The sequence below is a fragment of the Oncorhynchus kisutch genome, linkage group LG15, assembly GCF_002021735.2.
Source record: "Oncorhynchus kisutch isolate 150728-3 linkage group LG15, Okis_V2, whole genome shotgun sequence".
Taxonomy (NCBI): Eukaryota; Metazoa; Chordata; class Actinopteri; order Salmoniformes; family Salmonidae; genus Oncorhynchus; species Oncorhynchus kisutch.
Window position 1 is genome coordinate 36,333,043 of NC_034188.2, and position 22,670 is coordinate 36,355,712.

General features: G+C 42.8%; 1 protein-coding gene across 8 annotated transcripts; it reads right to left on the reverse strand.

Moving 5' to 3' along the window:
• Window positions 1-634: 634 nt before the first annotated feature.
• On the reverse strand, window positions 635-22,235 carry LOC109905261 (calnexin-like). 8 transcript variants are annotated; one of them, XM_020502537.2, is made up of 14 exons: window positions 16,908-16,931; window positions 14,701-14,928; window positions 13,683-13,756; window positions 13,270-13,328; window positions 12,804-13,027; window positions 12,403-12,595; window positions 11,998-12,187; window positions 11,673-11,786; window positions 10,855-11,011; window positions 10,282-10,497; window positions 4,208-4,327; window positions 3,927-4,047; window positions 3,639-3,748; window positions 635-3,437 (listed from the first exon to the last, which is right to left on the reverse strand). In XM_020502537.2, exons 1-14 carry the CDS (start codon window positions 16,914-16,916, stop codon window positions 3,381-3,383), a joined length of 1,872 nt encoding a protein of 623 aa, XP_020358126.1. In that variant the 5' UTR covers window positions 16,917-16,931; the 3' UTR covers window positions 635-3,380. The 8 variants fall into 8 exon arrangements, with proteins under 8 accessions (XP_020358126.1, XP_020358128.1, XP_031646073.1 ...); XM_020502539.2 differs by lacking the exon at window positions 16,908-16,931 and adding an exon at window positions 22,145-22,235 and having other exon boundaries at window positions 1,379-3,437; XM_031790213.1 differs by lacking the exon at window positions 16,908-16,931 and adding an exon at window positions 22,145-22,183 and having other exon boundaries at window positions 1,379-3,437; window positions 3,639-3,745.
• Window positions 22,236-22,670: the final 435 nt, after the last annotated feature.

Sequence of the window (22,670 nt, forward strand, 5' to 3'; positions counted from 1 at the left end):
CCAAATACAGATGTGCCAAGCTTGTAGTGTCATACCCTAGAAGACTAGGCTGTAATCGCTGGCAAAGGTGCTTCAAAGCATAGTACCTTCGTAAATGTGATACATTTTTTATAACTAAACCAAAATATTCTAAAAACCTCTTTTTGCTTTGTCTTTACTGAGTAGTGTGTGTAGCCGATACAGCCTTATTCTAAAATTTGGAAAAAGTGAAGGGGTCTGATTACTTTCCGAATGCGCTGTACATACAGCCATTAGTGCCAACCAACGGTTTGTTATATATGCACGCAGGCTAAATGGATCATGCTGCAGGCAGCATAAAGAATTATTTTATATTCAACCAATCACTGATAATTGGTCACATAGTGCATCGTGCAAGAATGAACAATTATTTTTGTTGTAGCTTGTTTCTGAATTTGTCTCTTGTTCCCTCCATTCATTACATGAATCACACACGTGCAAATTTAAAGTACAACAAATTGGAAATGTGGTGAGCTGTGAGCAAAAATATTATTCTCAAATCAGCAGCAGACAGACATTGATCTGCCCGGGCCTTGGGCATAATATCCGCTCTGTGGAACGTCAATTGATAGATACATTACCAAGTGACAAGCAGCAATGAGACGCGCGCTCCCAGTCCGTTTCTATTAGGCCTTTTTATTCATCAAAACAAATGGCATCCCTGTTCATAGATGACTGCATTTGCAATACACATGGGTAAGAGGAGCAGTCCCTATTCACACAATGGCTATTCGTGATCAGTATTTTTTTTAAAGCCTCCACTAATCAACATTCATTACCCATGGGAGATTAAATCTGAACCTAAATGTATAAATTCTTCAATCTCTAGTGTACAGGATTAAGTTAGGTTAAACCTAGTCGTTTCGGTGACCCATCAGACTGAGTTTACACACAGGAAAGCTGTCAGAGGTACGTAAGGTACACAGTACAGTGCACTGTTCAGTCTAGGAGTTGTATCTAGGCAGAACCAAAAAGGGGAAAAGCACAATTAAAACCTTGTTGCCTAAAAATAAAATATTTTTTGAAGCCAGAAAGAGTGAGGACGAAACACATCTCCTTAACATTTTCAAAAAGGATAATTTTCTGACCATTTAATTTTCTTCAAACAAAAGTACAAAATAAGAGAAAGAAATGGCTAGTTAGGTCACAGTGCAGTGGGAACTAACTACCTCACATACCCTATGACACAGGTCATCTTCCACAATAATAAAAAATACATTGAGAAATTCTAGAGAAAGACCTCCATTTCCTCGAGGCGGAAGCTGTACATGCCATCTCAATTTCAGGGGGATGACAATTCCCCCCCCCGCCACACAAAACCACGAGACCAATACAGGAAAAACATTGCCCAGCTCCAATCTCTTAGTCAAATATCTTTTTATTTCTGTTTTGTAAGTAACATCATAGCAAGTTCTACATCTTCGCCCCCACCCACCCTCCAACATGTAATGTAGTAGATATAGATGAATCAACCTACTACACTCATCACCCAATCACATGCAGCTTAGTTTGTCGGGAGAACCAATCCCCCATTCACCTTGGTCGCTCAGAGACACCATGACACACAGAAGAATTGTGGCATTCCAAACACGACTGACTGACACCACCAAGGAATCTGAGAGCACAAAACTTTAAATGGGATCCATGCAAACAGACAGCAACAGCTAATTACCTGGTATGTGTGTGTATGTTTACATGTGCATCTGTTACCTTGAACAGTGACAACTATTTTTACATGGGGAAAACCTCTAATGGTTTTTGGCTTTCCCTGCTTTTTTAGGAAGTTCTAAAAACAGAGTGGGCAGGTTCACCAAAACGTAAGTAAGAAATAAGGAACTTAAAGACTGTAGTCCACAGATAGGTACCGGCTATTGAGCAGTCTCAATGTTTTCTCTTTAGCACCTTTTTCATGTTGCATGGGGTACGTTTAAGATATCAATGAATCATGCAATGAGAAAGAAGTGAGGCGGGAAGCTTGTTTGACACCCTGAGAATACTCTTTACGACTCTTGTAAAAGAGTCAGACTGTCATGAGACTCAAAAAAAGTTACATTCTGAAAGATGTGTTAAATTCTGCTGCTGCTGCTGCTTTTGACTCAGGAAATGCAGTCATAGGATGTGCATATTCATCTACCAGTAGCTAGGTCGGGAGACCAATGAGGGAGGAGGCTGCACGAGCTGGCCACCAGTCTGACAACCTTGACATCTCCCCTAGAAGCCTGCCGGCAACCAACCGTCATCTTTCCAAGAACCAGCTTCTCTTTTCTCCTGTACACGTTACTGTACATGTACACTACATCCTTACATTATCTGTCAGGACCAGAGAAAAAACTAAAACATTAATGGAATCAAAAATAAAATAAAAAGTCATGTACATAGTATTAAAAAAGGTCACAGTATATTCACAGAAAAAAACAATTTCAGAAAACCTCGCTCTCTAGGACTGTCTAAGGCAACGTATTCTAACCTACTGAAACCCACTTACTTGGCTCTCCCTCCCTCTGCTTCAAACTTTACCTGCCCCCCGGTTCTGCGGGGAACTGAGCATGTGCAATGGATCCCACCAACCACTCCCAGCTTCACCGTAGTAAGAACAACTTCAGAGGGGTCTTACAACAACCAAAACACTTTTTAAAAAACATGGTGAAAGCCACATGGAATGAAACGTGAGACCCATGCATCATGGGAAAATTTGTCTCCCCCCCCAGAAACACAACTGCAGTGTTATAACCAGACAATAAGACATCCAAATGCCATGTTTTTTTCCTTTGTCGACCCTCAACAGAAACGTTCATGCTACGTCCATCTACCCCTATGACACATACAAAACGCATGGGACTGTTAAACTGGACCAAGCAAGAAGACATCGAGAGGCAGAATGGCTAAAACCTACAAGCTGTAGTGTTGCCCAGAAAAGTCGGTTGATAAATACTGTCTAGATCTGCGGGATGGATGGATGGATGGGGGGCTGACTAGCGGGAGCAAAGGGTGGTGGAGGTTTGAGTGATAAGACAGAAGGGGTTCCTAGGTTAGTGTTACAGAATGGTATTGGAAAATAATTTTTCTTTCTTCACTGTTAAATAATAAAAACCATTTCTACACTAACAACGCATCAGTCTTCATCCCCACCATACTGGAATCATCGTCATCCATATTGTGAGGCGGTCATGATTGTTTTCTGTTGAACCTGACAAGAGAGATGGTTGTCTAGTTGGGTTCACTTCATCGCCCCGGGAGGGGGAGGAAAGGGAGGGCCCAGGGGGGAAAGATGGGGGAGACTGGAAGGGTGGGTGGGGTTAGGGAGTGACCCTGGGTCAGGGCTGTTGGTTTTAAATCAGAGATCCAGGGTTGTGAAAGCCACATCAGTCCTTTCTCAATTTCCTGTTTCTGGGGGACCTTCTGAGGTCATCTTCTTGTTTCTGGAGAGAGCAGAAAGGAGAGGGGGCTTTGGGTTACACACAAGCCATAATTGTCTCTATTCTGAACAATAAAGTACATCATCAACACAGCCTTTTTTTTACATCAGCAGTTGTCAAAGTGCTGTTACAGTGCAAGCTTTGATTTCATAGTGACAACGAACCACATCGTGCTCACCAAGTCATGCCTTACTGTCCCCGTACCTCTTCAGTGACCTCTTCTTCCTCCTCCTCCTCATCCTCCTCCTCCTCTTCCTCCTCATTTACTTCCTCTGCAGGACTGTCTTCTGCATCACTATTCTTCTCTGCTGCTGCTATGGAAACCAACAAACACAAAGTTAGCATTTACTGAGACGGGCTAACTTGTTACTCTTGCATTGAGTGAGTCAAGACAGCACGCACTGTAAAGTAAATGTCAATGACACACACACTGTCAACAGATTTATGATCCTACATCAAGAGAGGGGGGGTGGGAATGGTGACAGTTCTTACCTGGCTGGCTCTTCTCCTCCTTGACTTGGTCTGCTTCAGCCTTCTCCACCACTTCCTCCTCCTTCACGTCTGGCTGGGGTTCGTCTGTCTTCTTGTAGTCGGCTGCAGCTGCAGCAGTCTTCTGTTTGGAGAGTGAAAAGATACACATTAACACAGATCAAAAACATAATCTATGATGACATCCATAAGCAAATGTATGTGTGTGTGTGGGGGGGGGGGGGGGGGGGGGCACTATTGAGAAGCAACCTTTGATGGTCTGTGGTCACAGTGTGTTCCCTCACCTTTCCAGTGCAGCAGAAGACGATGATCAGGACTAGAGGCACGGCCACGGTAAGCACGTAGACCACCCACAACCAGGGACGCTCGTCTGCTGCGGTCATCATCTGGTTCACCAGACCGGGCTAGAGGAGAGGGGAGAACACGGTCACACAACTGTCAAGATCTGGGAACCATCGACCACAACCAACCACCATCAACTGCATCACAAAAGCAGGTTGCGGATTTCACTATTGGGTGCCATTGAAAATATTTATTTGTAACAAGTTTGTAACATCGCTGTTATACCAAAGTTTTATGGGTCCCTGAGAAATGGTCAGATCACATATGCCAAAAAATTGTGTTATGAAAAACCAGTGCCTGAGGGTTTCTTCCCACATCTCTCGCACTTCCTGAAAGTCCTTATAAGGGCTGGGGGAATTCCCGTTTCACAGTGCATCTCAGAAGTCCCCACAAACTACTCTGTACCAGTAACACAACACACTTGTGCACCAACACACTTGTGCACCAACACACTTCATTAAACAAAGAAACTAGCACAAAACAAGCCCCTTAGTACTTAACTATTTAACTTAATGGTTTAACTAACTAAAGTCTTGCCTACTCAGACTGTTCGTAGCAGTGACAATGCACACGAGTTTGTGTGTCCCAATTCCATGCATACTGCAATTGCAGATCTGAGACGAGCATTTCCATATTAACAGTGGCAGCCAACTGCCCCGGCAGTGCTACCGGTGTAAAACCAAATTATCCGTAGAGCAAACAATGAGGCTGTGAAACCAATGGAATTCTCAGCGCACTCCATGGTTCACCGAGTGGTATGTACAGTGCCTTCAGAAAATATTCATACCCCTTAACTTATTTGACGTGTTACAGCCTGAATTCAACATGGATTAAATGTTGTTGTTTTTACCCATCTACACACAATGCCCCATAATGACAATGTGAAAACATGTTCAGACATTTTTGCTAATTGATTGATAATGAAATATCAAATTTACATAAGTAGTCACACCCCTGAGTCAATACCTTGTAGAAGCAGCTTTGACATCGACTACAGCTGAGTGCTTCTGGGTAAGTGTCTAAGAGCTTTCCACACCTGGATTGTGCAACATTTGCCCATTAGTATTTTCAAAATCCTTCAATCTCTGTCAAATTGGATGTTGATCATTGCTAGACAGACATTTTCAGGTCTTGCCATAGACTTTCAAGCAGATTTAAGTCAAAACTGTAACTCTGCCACTCAGGAACATTTGCTGTCTTCTTGGTAAGCAACTCCAGTGTAGAATTGGCCTTGTGTTTAAGGTTATTGTCCTGCTGAAAGGTGAATTAGTCTCCCAGTGTCTGGTGGAAAGCAGACCAGGTTTTCCTCCAGGACTTTGCCTGTGCTTAGCTCCATTCTATTTCTTTATTATCCTGGAAAAACTCCCCAGTCATTAACTGTTACAAGCATATCCATAACATGATGCAGCCACCACTAAGCTCGAAAATATGGAGAGTGGTAGTCAGTAATGTGTTTTATTCGGAGTTGCCCTAAACATAACACTGTATTCAGGACATAAAGTTAATTGCTTTGCCACATTGTTTGCAGTATTACTTTAATGCCTTGTTCCAAACACGATGAATGTTTGAATATTTGTATTTTGTACAGGATTCCTTCTTGTCACTGCCAATTAGGTTAATATTGTGGAGTAACTACAATGTTGATCCATCCTCAATTTTCTCCTATCACTATTTAACTATGTAACTGTTTTCAAGTCACCATTGGCCTCATTGTGAAATCCCTGAGTCGTTTCCTTCCTCTCCGGCAACCGACTGAGGAAGGAACCTGTATCTTTGTAGTGACTGGGTGTATTGATACACCAACAAAAGTGTAATTAATAACTACACCATGCTCAAAGTGATATTCAATGTCTGCATAAAAAAATAAAAAAATATTTAAAATGTTATTACCAATAGGTGCCCTTCTTTGTGAGGCATTGGAAAACATCCTTGGTCTTTGAGTTTAAATCTGTGTTTGAAATTCACTGCTTGACTAAAGGACCTTACATATTTTATTTATTTAACTAGGCAGTTAAGAACAAAGTCTTATTTACAACGATGGCCTACACCGGCCAAACCCGGATGACGCTGGGCCAATTGTGCGCCGCCCTATGGGACTCCCAATCACAGCCGGTTGTGATACAGCCTGGATTTGAACCAGGGCGTCTGTAGTGACACCTCTAGCACTGAGATTCATGTAATTATGTGTGGGATACAGATATGAAGTAGTCATTCACAAAACATGTTCAAAACTATTATTGCACACAGAGTGAATCCATGCAACTTATTATGTGCGTTAGGCACATTTTCACTCCTGAACTTAGTTAGGCTTGCCATAAATGGGTTGAATACAAGACAAGACATTTCAGCTTTTAATTTTGAATGAATTTGTAAACATTTAGAAAAAAACATATTTCCACTTTAACATTATGGGGTATTGTGTGTAGGCCAGTGAAGAAAGAAAAGTCCATTTAAATCCATTTTAATTTCAGGCTTAAAAAGTCAAGGGGTGTGAATACTTTCTGCAGCCACTATAGCAAGTACGGCCGTGTGTGTGTGTGTGTGTGATGCTCTGACGAAGAGAACGTGTGAGAGTAAGAGAACAGCAAGAAAGAGAGAAAGAGGGAGAGAAGAGAAGAGAAAATGCAGTCAAGCGAGAGTAAGAGAGCGTGTCCACCAGGAAGAGTGAGGGAGAAAAAGAGAGCGAGAGGAAACTAGACAGCAACAGAGAGAACAGAAAAATGAGAGAACAAGGGAGAGAGGGGGAGCAGAAAATGAGCAAGAGTGCTCAAAATTGAGAGAAAGCGAGAGTGAGGGAGTGGGCGGGCGGCCTAGCTGTGTAGAGAGAGAGGGCCTTTAAGCCCAACATGCCAAGCATCCCAGGAATTCACCTTTAGGAAAAAAAGGCAGCATTGGTCCGTGGCTGAAAGAATTTTGATGAGGCGGCCAAATGAACGGCTAGTCGGTTAATCCCTGGGTACAAGCCACCATCATCCCCCTGGACTCACCACAACTCTACTGCTCCACACACACATACACACACACACACACACACACACACACACACACACACACACTTATGACAGCTCAAAACGAGTGAGACCACCACTTAGAGGGTGACCTCAGTAGAAGACATATGTGTATGTTTGTGTGCGTTTGTGTGTGAAGCAGGGCCACGGCTTCGCAATAGTGCCACAGTTTCAGCTGTAACTTCGGTTTTATGGAACAGTGTACTCTAGCAGTTTAAGTATGCGCCTCACCACCAGCGAGTCATGCTAGACCAGCTCAAGAAGCTTTTCAACTAAAGCCAACTTATTATACAGAGGAGCAGCTGGAGCACGGTGACATTGACTGTTTCACTCTTACTGTTCAGCCCATCTCCCCTTGGAGTTCCACATTATGTCTGTTTCCACTTAGGGGCAGGGCAGGGAAGGGTTTTCCATATGTTACACAGAGCCAGGCTTGCCAGCAGCATTCCTCTGAAGGGTGTGGAGAGTGTGTCTGGTCTGGAGTCCCCATGAGAAGACAGGCAGAGAAGTCACCACTAACACAGTGACATTTTCTCATCCCCTTCTAATTGTTACCTTACTAATGGTTACAGTAAGGATCGGGGGTAGGGCTATCCTTCTCAGCATAGGAGTGCTGATCTAGGATCCGTTTGGCCTTTTAGACTATAATGAATAAGATTAAATGGAACGGAGCGATCAGCAGGGCATTTTGTAATTATTTTACTATTAAAATAATGACCTTTATTCCGATACCCTGATAGTTAAAAAAACAATATAAATTGCTATTGACTCTCGGCCAATCAGAATGACAAAAACGCACATAAGCAACAGACACTCTGCTTTTCTCCGGTGGTTTGGCCAACAGTAACAGCAAAGGAGAAGTTCCAATTTTTACCATGACAGAACTGATCCCGTTACAATAAGTTTTTCTGTTGAGTGTTTTGCATTGATCGGTGTCAGATCATTCTATTTTCCCTACTTGCTATTCGAAGTAGGGAAAATAGCATACCGAATTCAGGGTAGCCTAAAGGCTCCCGAGTGGCGCAGCGGTCTAAGGCACTACATTTCACGACAGACCCTTTTTCGATCCTGGGCTGTATCACAACCGGCCATGATTGGGAGTGCCATAGTGCAGCGCACAATTGGACCAGCGTCGTCCGTGTTAAGGTTTGGCCGGGGTAGGCCGCCATTGTAAATAATAATTTGTTCTTAACTGACTTTCTTAGTTAAATAAAAGGCGCAGCAGTAGGCTAGCGCAGATGTAGTTTAAAGATGGTTGTTTTATTGAATTTCAAATGTCATGTAGGGCCCGATAAAATCTGTTCTATTTTCTGCCTGATTCCGTGTATATTTTCCTAAATTAGTTTTTCTCCATTTTGCTTTTCCAAGTTTTCGCTTTACATTTTTATTTTTAAATAACGTTTTTTCCCCAAATAGAAAAACAACTCAAATGGATGTTCTAAGTCCACAACAATGCTTACACCACATCAGGAGACCACTTTTGAAGTCTGGGAAAATGTTTTGAAATGTTGATACCCTTTAAATGTGCACTTAGCAAGAGGCTTTTGTATAGCATTTTTGTTGTTGTTTTGTAATGCAGATGTGATGGTTAACACCAATACCCACTGAATTGATGCAAATAATCATATCATTATGTAAGGTAAGCATTGGCTACATTGTAGTTAACATTTAATTGAAAAGGTTGTGGGAAAGCCTTTCCAACTACCAGAAGGATTTTCATTAGCATCGCTAACGGCTACACAAAGTGTTAAACGTGCGCACCGCACATACACAGCTTGCTGAAATTCTCATTGCCCCTTCAGAAAGTCACAGGAAATATGAATCACTGATGCCTTCGTTTCATGTCTTATGATCAACTTGGGCGAATTTATAAAATGTTCAATACATTTTTGAATATTTGTGTACATCACAGTTAGTGAGCATTTCACAAGATAATCTATCCACCTGAAAGGTGTAGATTATCAAGAAGCTGATTAAACAGCATGATCATTACACAGGTGCACCTTGTACTGGGGAAAAAAGACCAGTCTAAAATGGGCCGTTTTGGCACACAACACAATACCACAGATGTCTCAAGTTGAGGGAGCATGCAGTTGGAATACTGACTGCAGGAATGTCCACCAGAGCTGTTGCCAGAGAATTGAATGTGCATGTTTCTACCATAAGCCGCCTCCGACTTCATTTTAGAGAATTTGGCAGTACTTCCAACCGGCCTCACAACCGCTGACTCCGTGTAACCACGCCAGCCCAGGAACTCCACATCCAGCTTCTTTAATGGCGGAATTGTCTGAGACCAGCCACCTGGACAGCTGACGAAACTGAGGATTATTTCTGTCTGTAATAAAGCCCTTTTGTGGGGAAAAACTAAATTCTGATAGGCTGGGCCTGACTCCCCAGAGGCTGGGCTTGGCTCCCAAGAGGGTGGGCCAATGCCCTCCGAGGCCTACCCATGGCTGCGCCCCTGCCCATCCATGTGAAATCCCTAAATAAGGGCATAATGACTATTTTAATTGACTGATTTCCTTATATTAACTGCAACTCAATAAAAACGTTGAAATTGTTGGTTATTGCATTTATATTTTTGTCACCACTAGTCAATCTGACTTGATTGCTTACCCCAGAGACTAGAGGCTTGCATCATGTAAAAACAGCAACGCTACAAATATCCACATTGCTCCCTGAAGAGGTTTTGGAGAAGTCTCTAGATACAAGAATAGGTCCCTTAGTTCTAGGTGCTTCAAAACAAACTGTCCAAAGGGAATATCTTAGATGCAAGAGGAATTATATGCAAATAAGAAGCCGAACGTTCTATGGTTAGGATAGAAGTGTGATATGGAGCGAAGAGAGATCTTATGGACCTGCTTGAAATGTCAGATGATTGCACTGCATATTCGTTCCTTATCAAATGTCTGTATATTTTATGTGAATTATTTATGAGAATTTTATCAACTAGTCGTGAGGAGTCTGTGTGCCCGTCTCTCTGTGTGCGTGTGCACTATTGCACCCACCTCAGCGGCTCCCTCGGCAGCCTTCTTCAGGCCCCAACCATCATTGGCCCAGTGATCGGCCGTGTGCCTCTCGTTGGTGATGAAGAAGTTATCAAAGAAGATGTCGCTGGACATGGACCACAGCTCCAGGCCAACGGCGTTGAAGGGGGTCATTCTGAAGGGATGGAGGTCCTCGAAGAAGGCTGGGTTGGCGATCTTCCTGGGCTTCCACACACCCTGGGAGGTACATTGAGGGTTGAGTGTACAGTACCGTGAGAGTTGCATACATAAACTGTTCTTTTGGGGAGCCATTTGTAAGTACATACATTTGGATTTCTCTGCCACGAGAACTCAGTAGTAAAAAAAAAAAAAAGGTATGAGATATTTTTGGGAAAGACAACACAACGTCACCAATGCAAGATAAGAAAAAGAGCAAATAGTAGGCTCTCATCAATACAAATACCGAATTGGAAAGAGCAAGTGCAACGATTGTGTGTATGTTATTTAGGCTACAGACTGCACTGGGATAAAACATTTTCCTAAAGTGACTGATGCTTTGGTATATGGTACACGCTGAGAGGTGTGAAGGGTTACCTGGTAGTTGGGATTGTCGATCATGGGGGCCTTCCACTTGCCCTTGTAGCTGGGGTTGTCAATCATAGGCCGTTGCCAGGCGCCACAGCCGGGGGCGGTTTCACAGAGGGCGTTAGGGACCTGAGGGGCCTCCCACTCACCATCCATATCCTCATCCCTGTGGAAAAACATCACAGATCACAATACAGACAAAGCCATACAGTGTACAACATGATGATATAAGGTTACAAGTTACTGTAGGTGTGAGAAAGCAAAAGACCACAAAAAAGAAAAAAAAAGATCAAATTGAGAGAAAGTGAAGGCATAAGTGAAAAAAAAACAGCATCTCCTTTTCCTCCCTTTCTATAAATCCCCTTTATCCACTGTGTCCCATTCCTCTTCTCTGGGGGCTCTAATATAATTTCCACCACAGAAGTGAGACATCAAAGACAGTGAGAGCAGAAGGGAAGCTGTACAGAGCCCAAAAAACAGGCCTGGCTGTCCTGAGGCAAAGCACGCCGTGTGATATTAGCTCCTCTCACCAAGAAGCCCGCTCTCTCCACAGAAAAGAGGAGGAGCTTGCCGCAAACACTAGCAATTAGCTTCCAAGAACTGAGTGGGCTAAACCAGATGAGGGTACACCACGACGGGACAGAAAATACAGAGGGGAGGTAATAGAGTGGTAGACGAAGGGCAGAGAGAAGGAGAGAGATGGAAGGGAGGGGGGGCAAAGAATAGAGTGACAGACGAGGGTAGAGCGAGGGAAGAGATGGAGTACCATGGTGGACGCTATGTGGGGAAGGATGAGCGGAACGAGAGAGTAAAGGTATCGTAGTTACCAGTCCTCGGGCTTGACCGCGTCGGGGTCGCTGGTATACTCAGACTCATCATCCAGCCAGCCGTCTGGCTTCACTGCGTCCTCATCTGGGATCTGTTTCGGTGCATCCTCATCCCTATGGGACAGGGGAGAGAGTTAGAGGGTACACACACTAAAACACATAAGCACACCTGGCATCAGAGAAATAAATAAATAAAATGTTGACACACACACGCTTTCCACAGCTACATTTGAAATGCACATGCACACGCTGTGTAACTTCAACACGTAAGAAAACCTGGCGAAATAGCCACTTTTTCACCTACACTTAAAATATGCACACTTACCAGTCCTCGGGTTTGACTGCGTCAGGGTCCTGGATCTTGGGTCTCTCATCCCAGTCCTCTGGCTTGTGGTCGTCGGGGTCCTCGATCTCGGCAGCCGGATTGATGGGGGGGGTCATGTCTGTCAGCAGGTTACCACTGTTCACCACCGCCTGGTCCACCAGCACCTCAAAGCTGTTGTCTGGGTTCACCACTAGGAGGCAGGAGAGAGAGAGAGGAGAGAGAGGTAGGTAGAGATGTTTAGAGGAATACACCTGGAAATGTCATTAGCATACCTGATTCATAGAACATGTGAAAATGTCTTGTTCACCATGTTGTCTCCCTAGGTGAGTCTTCTTGTCAGTGTAGACTAGTGGACCATCAAAGAGTATATAGGCCTCGTGAGTAGAACATGTTGAAATGTCTTACCCAGAGTGTAAAGGTGGGTCTTCTTGTCGGTGTAGTAGGTGCGCAGGTCTGAGTCGGGCTTCTTGGCGTGCTTCTCCTCGTACTCGCCAGTCTTGGGGTTCTTGTGGCGGAAGATGAAGTGCAGCTTGTAGTCCTCGCCGCACTTGTCTGGTCCGAACATGATGGTGTAGGGAGTCTTGTCAACAAACTCGTCCTGAAGGGCAAAATAACTACATTAACCTCAAGGAGGCAGTCTACGTGCAGATTATTTGGGTGAAAATTATATGTTTGTACTGATGAAGACACAGCTCGGGTCTAAACATGATCTACTAAAAACAAACACCTTTGGGAGCATGTACAAAGGAAGTCTGCAGTAGTACTTGATGTTTCCATCTTAAACGCCACGGTGTGCATGTTCTTACCAGGTTAAGGTCGGGTGTCTGGGAGAGCAGTTTGACGTAGGCGCCGCCGCAGTCGATCCCTTGCTGGAAGTTGACCTCATACTGGACAATGAGGGGCTTGGTGTCGAAGATGAAGGGCCTGAGGAGCTGGGCTGAGATGGCATGATGTTTGGCACGGGACTTGAGGACCAGGCCCTTGTCGCCGGGCAGCTTGCCGTCCTTCATGTCCTCCACCTCCCATTTACCTGCAAGACGGAGGTCGAACACGCAAGTAAAGGAGAGTACTCACTAGATAAATGTCTGAATGGAGCCGAACCTAGGGTCATATTCATTGGGCACTAAGCGGAAGACAATTTACTGAAATGTAAGGACTACCTTACATTAATTATAGTTGCAAATTGTTTTGCTAAGTTGTGCCCTAATGAATACTACCCGGAAGAATGCTTTATGTTCTAATGTGACAGAGAGGAATTGTCTTGGTACCTACCGTCATACTTGGCGATATCCTCATCAATGTCCTCCTTCTTGGCCTTTGACAGGACCCAGCTGAAACAAACAGGAGAAGCGAGATGACTTGAGAGTCAAGTAAACATGGTAGCACCTGGACACCATAGGGGAAGCTGCCGGGGGAATAGCCTAGGCGCTGGGTTCGTGTTTATCCTTTCAAAAAGTTTAAATAGCAGCTGGGCCTATGGTGAGCACTTACCCAGCTCATTGTGGCACATGAAAAGAAGAGACAAGACACAGTTTATACTACCTAGGCTATTTGGTTTTAGGGCAGCATGTTTGAATATCGTATCTTCTCTGATATAGACTTCATTAATATAATAAATGCTAAAACTGTGCCTGCTTTAATTTCGAAGTTTAATTTTTTAACTCTGGGGAAACCAGAGTGCTCACCTGTCAAGGGTCCCCATGTCAAAGGACTCAGCAAAAAAGTGTTCCCCCGTGGGCTCGGGAGCTTTGTAGGTCACCTAGAGAGGAGCAGAGAGGGGTCAGTGGATCACTGGTCAGCTCTTCCACTGCCTGGTTCCACATAAGGTGTTTAGTGTGCCAACCAGGCCACTTGTAGTTGTGTGTGTTGTGTCCTATGCAAGAGCAATAGGAGTACATAGGTCAGCCAGAGAGCAAACCATCATGTCGCATTGCTAATCAATGCATCACCTCTGTTTTTTTACGGATGTCAGGCTAGTGAGCTATTCACCACTTGCCTAGCTACCCAGACTCCTTGCTCGGGCCAAACGCTATGCCCACGGATGTTCGTTTCTTTTCCACAGTGAGTCTGGATCGAAGTACTTTCCCGAACATTTACTGATGCGAACACATTCGGGAAGGTCTGATTTATCCGGAAAACGATGGATTGGGCCAGAACACACGAGGGTAAAGCGGTGGTTTGAAAATTCCTCAAATCGTACAACACCCCCCATGCCCCTCGTCACCACAGACGACTTCAATGATGGCAGTCTCAGACGAAAGTATGTTGCGAACAACAGAGCATCAGGAAGAATTTAGTGTGAGTCATCAGGGCTAATTCACCAACTTCTCATCCCTTCTGAACTATAGGTCATATCTCTACATTTCAGAGCTAGTGGAGAAAGGAAGGACACTAAGCAGTCCCAGCACAGGCTTAGCCTCTATCATTTGTGGCGTTGTGCGAATCACATTCATTCCTTGAAATGATCTCAAACCTCCCACTCACTCTACAGCCCTTTCACAAAAGACATTTGACGACTGAATATGGGTAGGTTGGCTTGAATCTGTGTATAACAGTGAGCAGCCACGTAGGCCTAACCTTTTCTCCTTGGCTGTCACAATCTGGGCATGCTAGAAGGGAAGAGAAGAGCCACGCTTCTACCAAAACTGAGATTTCAACCACTGAAACCATAACCTTACACACACTGGCCTAGGATAGACTTACTTTAGGGACTGGTGGTGGTCCTGGGGGCATGTCTGCCTCCACCTCCCCATCCAGAAGCTCCTCCCCATGGTCAAGCTCCTCCATCTCGTCTTCCACATCCATGTCGCCCCCCATCTCCATGATAGGCTCGTCCTCCTCCTCCTGGTGGGCGGTCACCGTGGTCAGTAGCAGTGTTGACCACAGGCCCACGGCCAGCAGCAGAACATACCTCACCTTCAGCTCCATAGTCTAGGGGAGAGAAGAGAGAGCAATTAATACACTAGGCCAATTTCTTGAAGAAAATGTGTTCGCTCGGCAGCTGTTCAAAAGTGTTTTAATAAGAAGTATGGCGGATAACAGTAGTGGTCTCGCTGACGCAAGCACACTAATGGCTTAATTACTAATTAACAAGTGAGAATCTGTTATGGTCTGCATCTACATTCATTTAGATTCCTATTGAATCCCCTCCTTATCCATTTCAGTTGTTGCATATGGCATACAGATTCCTAGCCACCTTACCCCAAGGGCTAGGGAGGAGCAGCGGAGCCACAGTATTATTACTTAGTTACACCCATCCATTCCTTTCAGATCAAAAACATCTAAGAGTAGAGGCTGATTTCAAACGGTGGTTAAGAGAAATAAAAATAGAGGCTATGGGTAGGACATGAGGTGAAGAAAGGAATGTGATGGAAGAAGGCAAATGACAGCAGTGAGTAGAGAAGGTGGCCATTTAATAAAGCATAAACAAGGGGTTAAATGAGATGAGGGACACAGGAGCGGGAGAATAAGATATGAAAAAGAGAAAGCGGCTGCTTCTGGGGAGAGAGAGAGATGGGTGGGCGTCACTGGGCTACAAGAGAGACACGATCTAACAGAAACAAAAATATGGGGGTGACTGACAATGCAACCTAGCATATAATTTGAGCTGGAGAAAAGGGATAATTTCCGAGCAGGTGGCCATTAGGGTAAATTACAGCTTCTTATCCTATTAGAACAAACCTACTGGTAGAGGTGGTACATGCAGGAATCAAAACCACAACGCTGGTCTTAAAAGCACTATGATTAAAAGCTCCTGGAACAAGATTGAGCATTAGTTCTACAACTGGGCTCCCTCCTAATTTTCAAAAATGTTTTATCCTTTTCATGCCTATAGAACGAACACTCCCTCCGACTGTTGCCAGGCATATGGTCGCCATGCCGTTACCCAGTGCCTCACCGACACCCATTACCATAGCGACGAGCCTGAGGCATATGCAGCCTGAGCCCCTTCCCCTAGTGAGATTCGGTCCAATGAGATTACACTAGCGCCCCATGTAACACACACACACACACAGAGTTAACACAGACACATATTTACCTTTCATATTATTCACAGGCAATTTACTCAACACCATACAAACAATTTAGGACAGGCTGTGTGCACACAGACGTTGGCTCCTTCGACACTATCCCAATTCTAATTAAGAAGAATGGGTAGGTGTTTAAGCAATATGGCAAATCTTCCGCCTAACTATCATTTTTTATTTAACTAGGCAAGTCAGCTAAGAACAAATTCTTACTTACAATGACGGCCTACTTGTAAACCCTCCCCTAATGAGAAGGCAAGGTGGAACAATTACAATATTTCTTAAGCCTATAAAATCCACTTAAATATTCCGAAACACCTAGGGGGCAAGTATCGATTTGAGATTGGGTCTTTGTCTTCTCCAATCAGATAATGCCAATAAGATCGAAGTCTGTTATAATTCCATCCTATTCTCAACCCCTCAGCATGTTCTGATACCATTAGCCAAATAAGTGGGGCTGGGTACAGCGTGAGGGGGGGTGTGTGAGAGTACTATTAGGTCCACCTTACCATATGCAGTACAGACAACTGATATATAGGCCATATTTTATGACTAATTAATTTAAAATCAATTCATAATTTAGAGGGCCTCAAAGTCTATTAACAAACGAACCAAAGTTACCAACTGTCTTTTTGTCATGAGAATACCAGTGTCTACATGCAAGCATGCAGTTGCACACGTATTACTGTATATTCCATGCACATAGCAGACTGTTCCATTAATGAGTTCAACCCCACGCGAGATTAACGTCCGTAGCCACACCGTCTAACGCTTCCCATAGCATAGCACAGTCATGCTAAATTACCAGAGTGGCTATTATCAGGCGAAGATTACCATAATACTCTACTTTCCACTTGGCATTTCCACTGCCCTTTGACTCACCTTTCCCATATCTTCCCCGTCTTGCCAACACTTTCCTATATCTTTGATAAAAGCACAAAAAAAAAAAGGAGTGGGACTGCCCCACCCCTTAAAAAAAAATACCTTCAAATTTTGTGGAACTGTGTATTAGTTTATGTTTGTCACACACGCATAGCATACAGAGCATATTTGAGGGGAAATCGTTGAGAGAGATGCTGCTACAGTTCCTCAAAAATCAAATTTGATGCTGCTGGAATTAAACATAAGCCCCACCATTGCACAACAATTCTAAAACCCAATTGCATGTTAAAAACAGTTCTGATGGCCACTATTAAAAAGAGCAACTATATAACTATAGATCGATTGTAGCTTCCATCAATGTAATTATCTGCATCACTTCCATTCCCCCATCTTTTTTTGCAAATAAAATACATACACACCTTAATTTCTTTATATTTTTAAGTATATATATTTTCCTTTATTACTTTCTAACCCTACCACTCTTCCCCTAACTGGAGTAAACTAGTGAACAACAACGCTTAGGCCTCTACTTCCAGCTTATACATACTATCTACATTTTATGGATACAGTCTATTTTAAAATAATTATATTTTGTCAATTTTTACTCCTGTCCTTCCTTTACCCTCAACCTCTCCCATCAATTTCTGATGTCCATCCAGTTTGATTTTTATTTGCCATATCTTTCAAAACTGTGCTTTCACAAAAGTTCAGAACCTATATTAGGTTTTACGGACACAGTATGTTTTACATTAGTTATCTTGTTATTATTAGTCCAAACCTTCAGCTCCATTCAACCCCTCCCATCTATCTCTTAACACCATCCATTTTGGATTTCTACTTGCCATATTTTTCAACTGTGCTGTGATGCTTCACAAAAGTACTGAACCTTTCTATTCTCATTGTTTCTACAGATTGTAAATTGAAAATATATTTTTTTGCTAAAAGTATTATATTATTGATCGATTGACTATGACTTTTCAAATCACCCAGTAGTGCTATCTGCAGAGTTAGCTCCAGGTAAATATTGCAATTCTTCAGCCATTCCTGGACCTGTGACCAAAAACAAGCTAAAGCTAAAGTACCAAAACAAAGGATCTAATGATTCCGTCTCTTCACTGCAAAATCTGCAGAGCTGGGAAGGTTGTATCCCCCATATAAGTAACATTTTATTAGTTGCAAGAATTTTGGATAATAATTTTTAAATAAAAAAAGTTTTGAATCCGGTGTCGTTTTGCATATCAGTTAAACCATGTCCCATGGAATCAGTAGATCAAAAATCTCTTCCCAACTATTTTGCAATCTATATGGCACAGCTGTGCATTTTTTGGTGATTAAATGAAACTGGTATACTTATATTTATCACAATTTTCTTTAACCAATTATGGTCTTTAATGCAAGGCAGACAGACAAGTTACTTACTTTTCCCCCTTCCACTTCCATTTTTGCAGTAATGTACGTGTGACATAACTACACCAGTCCTATTTTGATATCACTTATGAAGATACCTTTATTAAACGTTTGTTAAATTTTTTTTTTTTTTTAATCAAAGGAGTTTAAATATTTGAGTTTAACAACAATATTTGTTGTATTATTTGTTATGTCTTTTCTGGTGGATTAAATTGAAATTGCAGCCAACTTTCTATGGCTTGTTTTAAAAAATAACAATATTTGGGAGATTATTTCCTTTTCAAATAACTGAAAGTGAGATATTGTAATCTGAATAAAGGGAAAAAGGCCATTCTCGAACATAGTAAGAGCGTCTCTGCCCACCGAATTCATATTCATTATAAAAATAGGCCCTTTTAAACATTGTCAGGCTATAAATATATATATATTTATATAAATATAACTGTTCGCTAGGTGTAGGCAAGACCATAAGCAAATAGGTAAACTGGGATACGACTAGAGTTAATCAGGGGAATGTTTTTTATTTTTCATTTTGTTATTCCCCCCCCCATCGGGATGTGTATACCAAGTATATCCACATCAGACCATTTTATAGGTAAACTACACAGTAAATATAAAAGTAGTATTTTTTGTGATCCAATACGTAATACAGGAGTACACTTATCATTTGTTTTAATCTAGAGAGGTTTGAAAAATTATCTAGATCCTCTATGAGGCTGTGGAGGGATCCAAGTTGTGGATTTTAAAAAAAGCATTAATCATCAGCGTACAATGACACCTTTGTTTTTGAGCCCTGGATTTCTAATCCCTTAATATTATTGTTGAATCTGATTTTAACAGCCAACATTTTGATAGCCATAATAAATAGATATGCCGATAGTGGACAACCTTGTTTTACTCGTATTGACAGTTTAAAATTTGAGAAGTAGCCATTATTTACACCTAGTTTGCATAGGAATTCAGTAAGGACACACGCCGTTGCATCCTTGAGTTGCATATTCTGTAAGACATAAGCATAATCGAAATGTGATTTCTGCCATTCTGTGAATTGTGGTGTACGCTCTAATCAGGTTACGCAACCAATGCATATGGGTCCGGTACATTTCTCAAATGTCTCCAACTGCCAGTCCAAGTGTCCGGCACCACATTTTCCTAACGGAAACCTTGATCCATAAGCCTATATTGAGCTTGTTCTACAGATCACAGGGTCTTCCTAAGGGACTGTGGTCACTGGAGTAGCCTATAAGGTAGGGGTGGAGATATACCCCCCCCCCCCCCAACTCCTATCTGTCAGGAATGGTAACCAGGGCACTACCACCAAGGGATATGTCAACTCTGGAGCCAGGTCCCCGAGGGAATGTCCTGAGGAGCTGCAAACACAACCTCCCCAAAAAGGCTATGTATTAATATATATAGGTAGGCTATATCTAGGCTAATATATATTGAGCACATTGACAATACACATACATGAGACAAACTTCAGTGACCACATGGGTTTGCCATGCCAGTGCCGGAGGAGAAATAAATCTAAAACTTCATAGAACAGCTCCAAGACCGGTGACAGTGCTAGTGTGTTCTTCAATAAAGGATTCTGCCATGCATCTGTTTGTACACTGTGACTAGGGTGTTTTCCCTGCAACAAGTCTGGCTGCCAACAAAGAGGGGATAACCAGAGGGGAGCTCACCACCAAAAAGCACCATGCATGTAACTTGACAATCAACTTACTGAGTGTGAGCGTGAGGGGTGAGATACAGGTCTTATTGGGATGGGTGAGGCAAAGGAGTTGACTAGCTAGGCCCAGATTCCACTCTCTGTTTTGTGGGCCATAGGAGCTGGAAGGGTGGCTTCCGCCTGGGGGGCTAGGAACAAGCCGAGGTGCCTTGTGGGCCAGGGGCGGTGTGTGGGAGGGACGGATGGAGGGATAAACGTGAGAGGAGTGGCAAATTTCACTTTCTCACCACAGGCTGAAGAAGTCATGGGGCCAAACAAAACAAACCACCACACTGGATGGGGGACCTGGGAGGCCTTGGTGTGCTGCCAAGTGGACACCACTCCCCCATTCACATCATGCCTCAGTGGTCACATGTATTCAAGTCAGGGACAGAGCAGATACAAGGAGAGGGAGGGGACAGTATAATCAATCAGTGCTCAATCAACACATCAAAGACTATTATCAGCCAGCCAGTCTTTTGAATGAATTCCATTCAGTTCAGTCTGTATTTGGGGAAAAACAGTGCCATCTACTACTGCTGTGGTCATATGGTTAATTGTTTCTAGCTAGGCTACGCCACATGGACAGACATCTTGCGCAAGATGTTGCACAGCACTTTCACAGTCTATCCCCTCATGGATAAGCAACATGCAGCCTCTGATAATGGATAGACTACTCTGTGATACAAAGCCCAGTCTAAGTCATACTGTAGGGATTTAAGTGTGGGTGTGCGGTGGGTTTAAGCAGATAGGATAAGGACCCAATGACCCTCATGAGCCTTGACTGTCTCAAAGAGAGAATGGAAAATACGTAAGACTAAAAAAAAGCAAATATATTTTCAAAGCATGCAAGTCTATTGTACCATTCAACATTAGTTTCTAGACTAGGCCAACAAGAGAGTGGGTTAAAGGTGCAATCATCTTGTCAATGTACACAAAATGTAACAGCTTCTCGTGTGACCATAAATATTACCCATCAGAAATTAGAAGTTATTATTTAACCATGGGTAAACAATTAAACGTCCAACTTCCCTTTCAAATAAATATTTTCCATTCCAGCTATTTACATTTCTCAGATAGCTAGCTAAAAAATGTGTCAACCATTCAATAAGATGACACAGGCCAGGTCCTTTATTTCGATGTGCAAACTTTTAAAGCTACATTTCCAAGAGGGTGTTGAATGCATCAGAGGAAGTGGGTTTGAAAAACTGGTCAGACTTCTACGCGTTTCATCCCTACCAGCAATACCCGTTTCCATGTGGCCATTCCTACAAGCAGGTTCATGTACGGCTTAAAGGGAAATGATTTCAGATACAATATCTACCTGTAGCTAGCTCCTCACTTGATAAACCCCAATTTGAAGTGCGTAGGTCTTGTCACCCACTAACACAGCCAAAGAGATAACAAGGACCAAACTAAAAAGGACATACCGGTAGGTAATTAACGTTAGGGCACAATGCTTCATTAATCCATTCATTCATTTACTTGCGCTCGAGATTTAAATAGCCGTGGCAAATGAATCACTATACATTAGTTTCTCACCATGACACATCGACTACTGCATCTCGACTACATTTCTTTCTGATAATATACCTACGTGATTTGTGTTACACAATGGTTCTGACATGTGCACGCACACCAAGGCAATACTTGTCAATTTCCTTACTTTAGCGCGAGGCGGGTTTTTACTTAACCACTTAATTGCGGACATTAGATGGATGCCACAATGTATCCTTGCCTACAGTAGCTAACGTTAGCTGACTTAAACACTTTCAAAATGTATTAGCTAACTAACGTGGCAAAAGGGACACACGAGCAACTGTGTGCTACTGACAGAACATGTCAACGTTCATTTGTTGGATAACAGTAGCTATCTTTATTTTACTAACGTTAGCTAAATTAGCCTACTAAATAGCTGGCCTCTGTCAGCTACTAACGTTAGCCAGTCCACGCTAAGACCACGCATCGTTTCTCGAGCTTTTTCATTATGATAAATACAGTTAAAATATACTGGACAGCATTGCATGCAACTGAACAAGCTGGGTAAATGTAGACTGAAAGAATAATTAAGCGAAGTAGCTATATTTGAAAGAAGTGACATTTGTTCGTCATTACGTACCTCCTGCTTCGATGTGACACCTTGAACTACAGTAGGATCACGTGTGACTTTGGGGCATGCACTTTGGATTAGTAGCCACACCTTCTCCAATTGTTTATTGGTTGTTGAAGTGAAAATGTTGACGTTTTCCGGGAATTTTAAGAATTGGATTGCTTGTGCTACATGTCAATCATAGTAAATGGTCTCCGCCCCCAATCCGAACCCCGTGGACGGCGATGATTTGTCCAGCTGTAAGAGGAAATGTATGCTGATTGGTTATAGTACGACAGGGTTTACTCTAAATAACACAGCCACAAAGTAGGATTCCCCAGCCACAAAGTCCGAATCGGCAACAAAAAAATGTGAGGTTAGGGTTAAGCATAAAGTGAGCAATAATTACGATTTTGTGGCTGTGTAACTAGTGTTAACAAGTGACCATAAAACAGGGAAAAACAAATTATAAAGCAGGGACAGCATTTACTGATGATTGATGACATTTTGTAGTGTATCATCAATTAATGATTTATGCACTTTGTGAAGTTGGCTA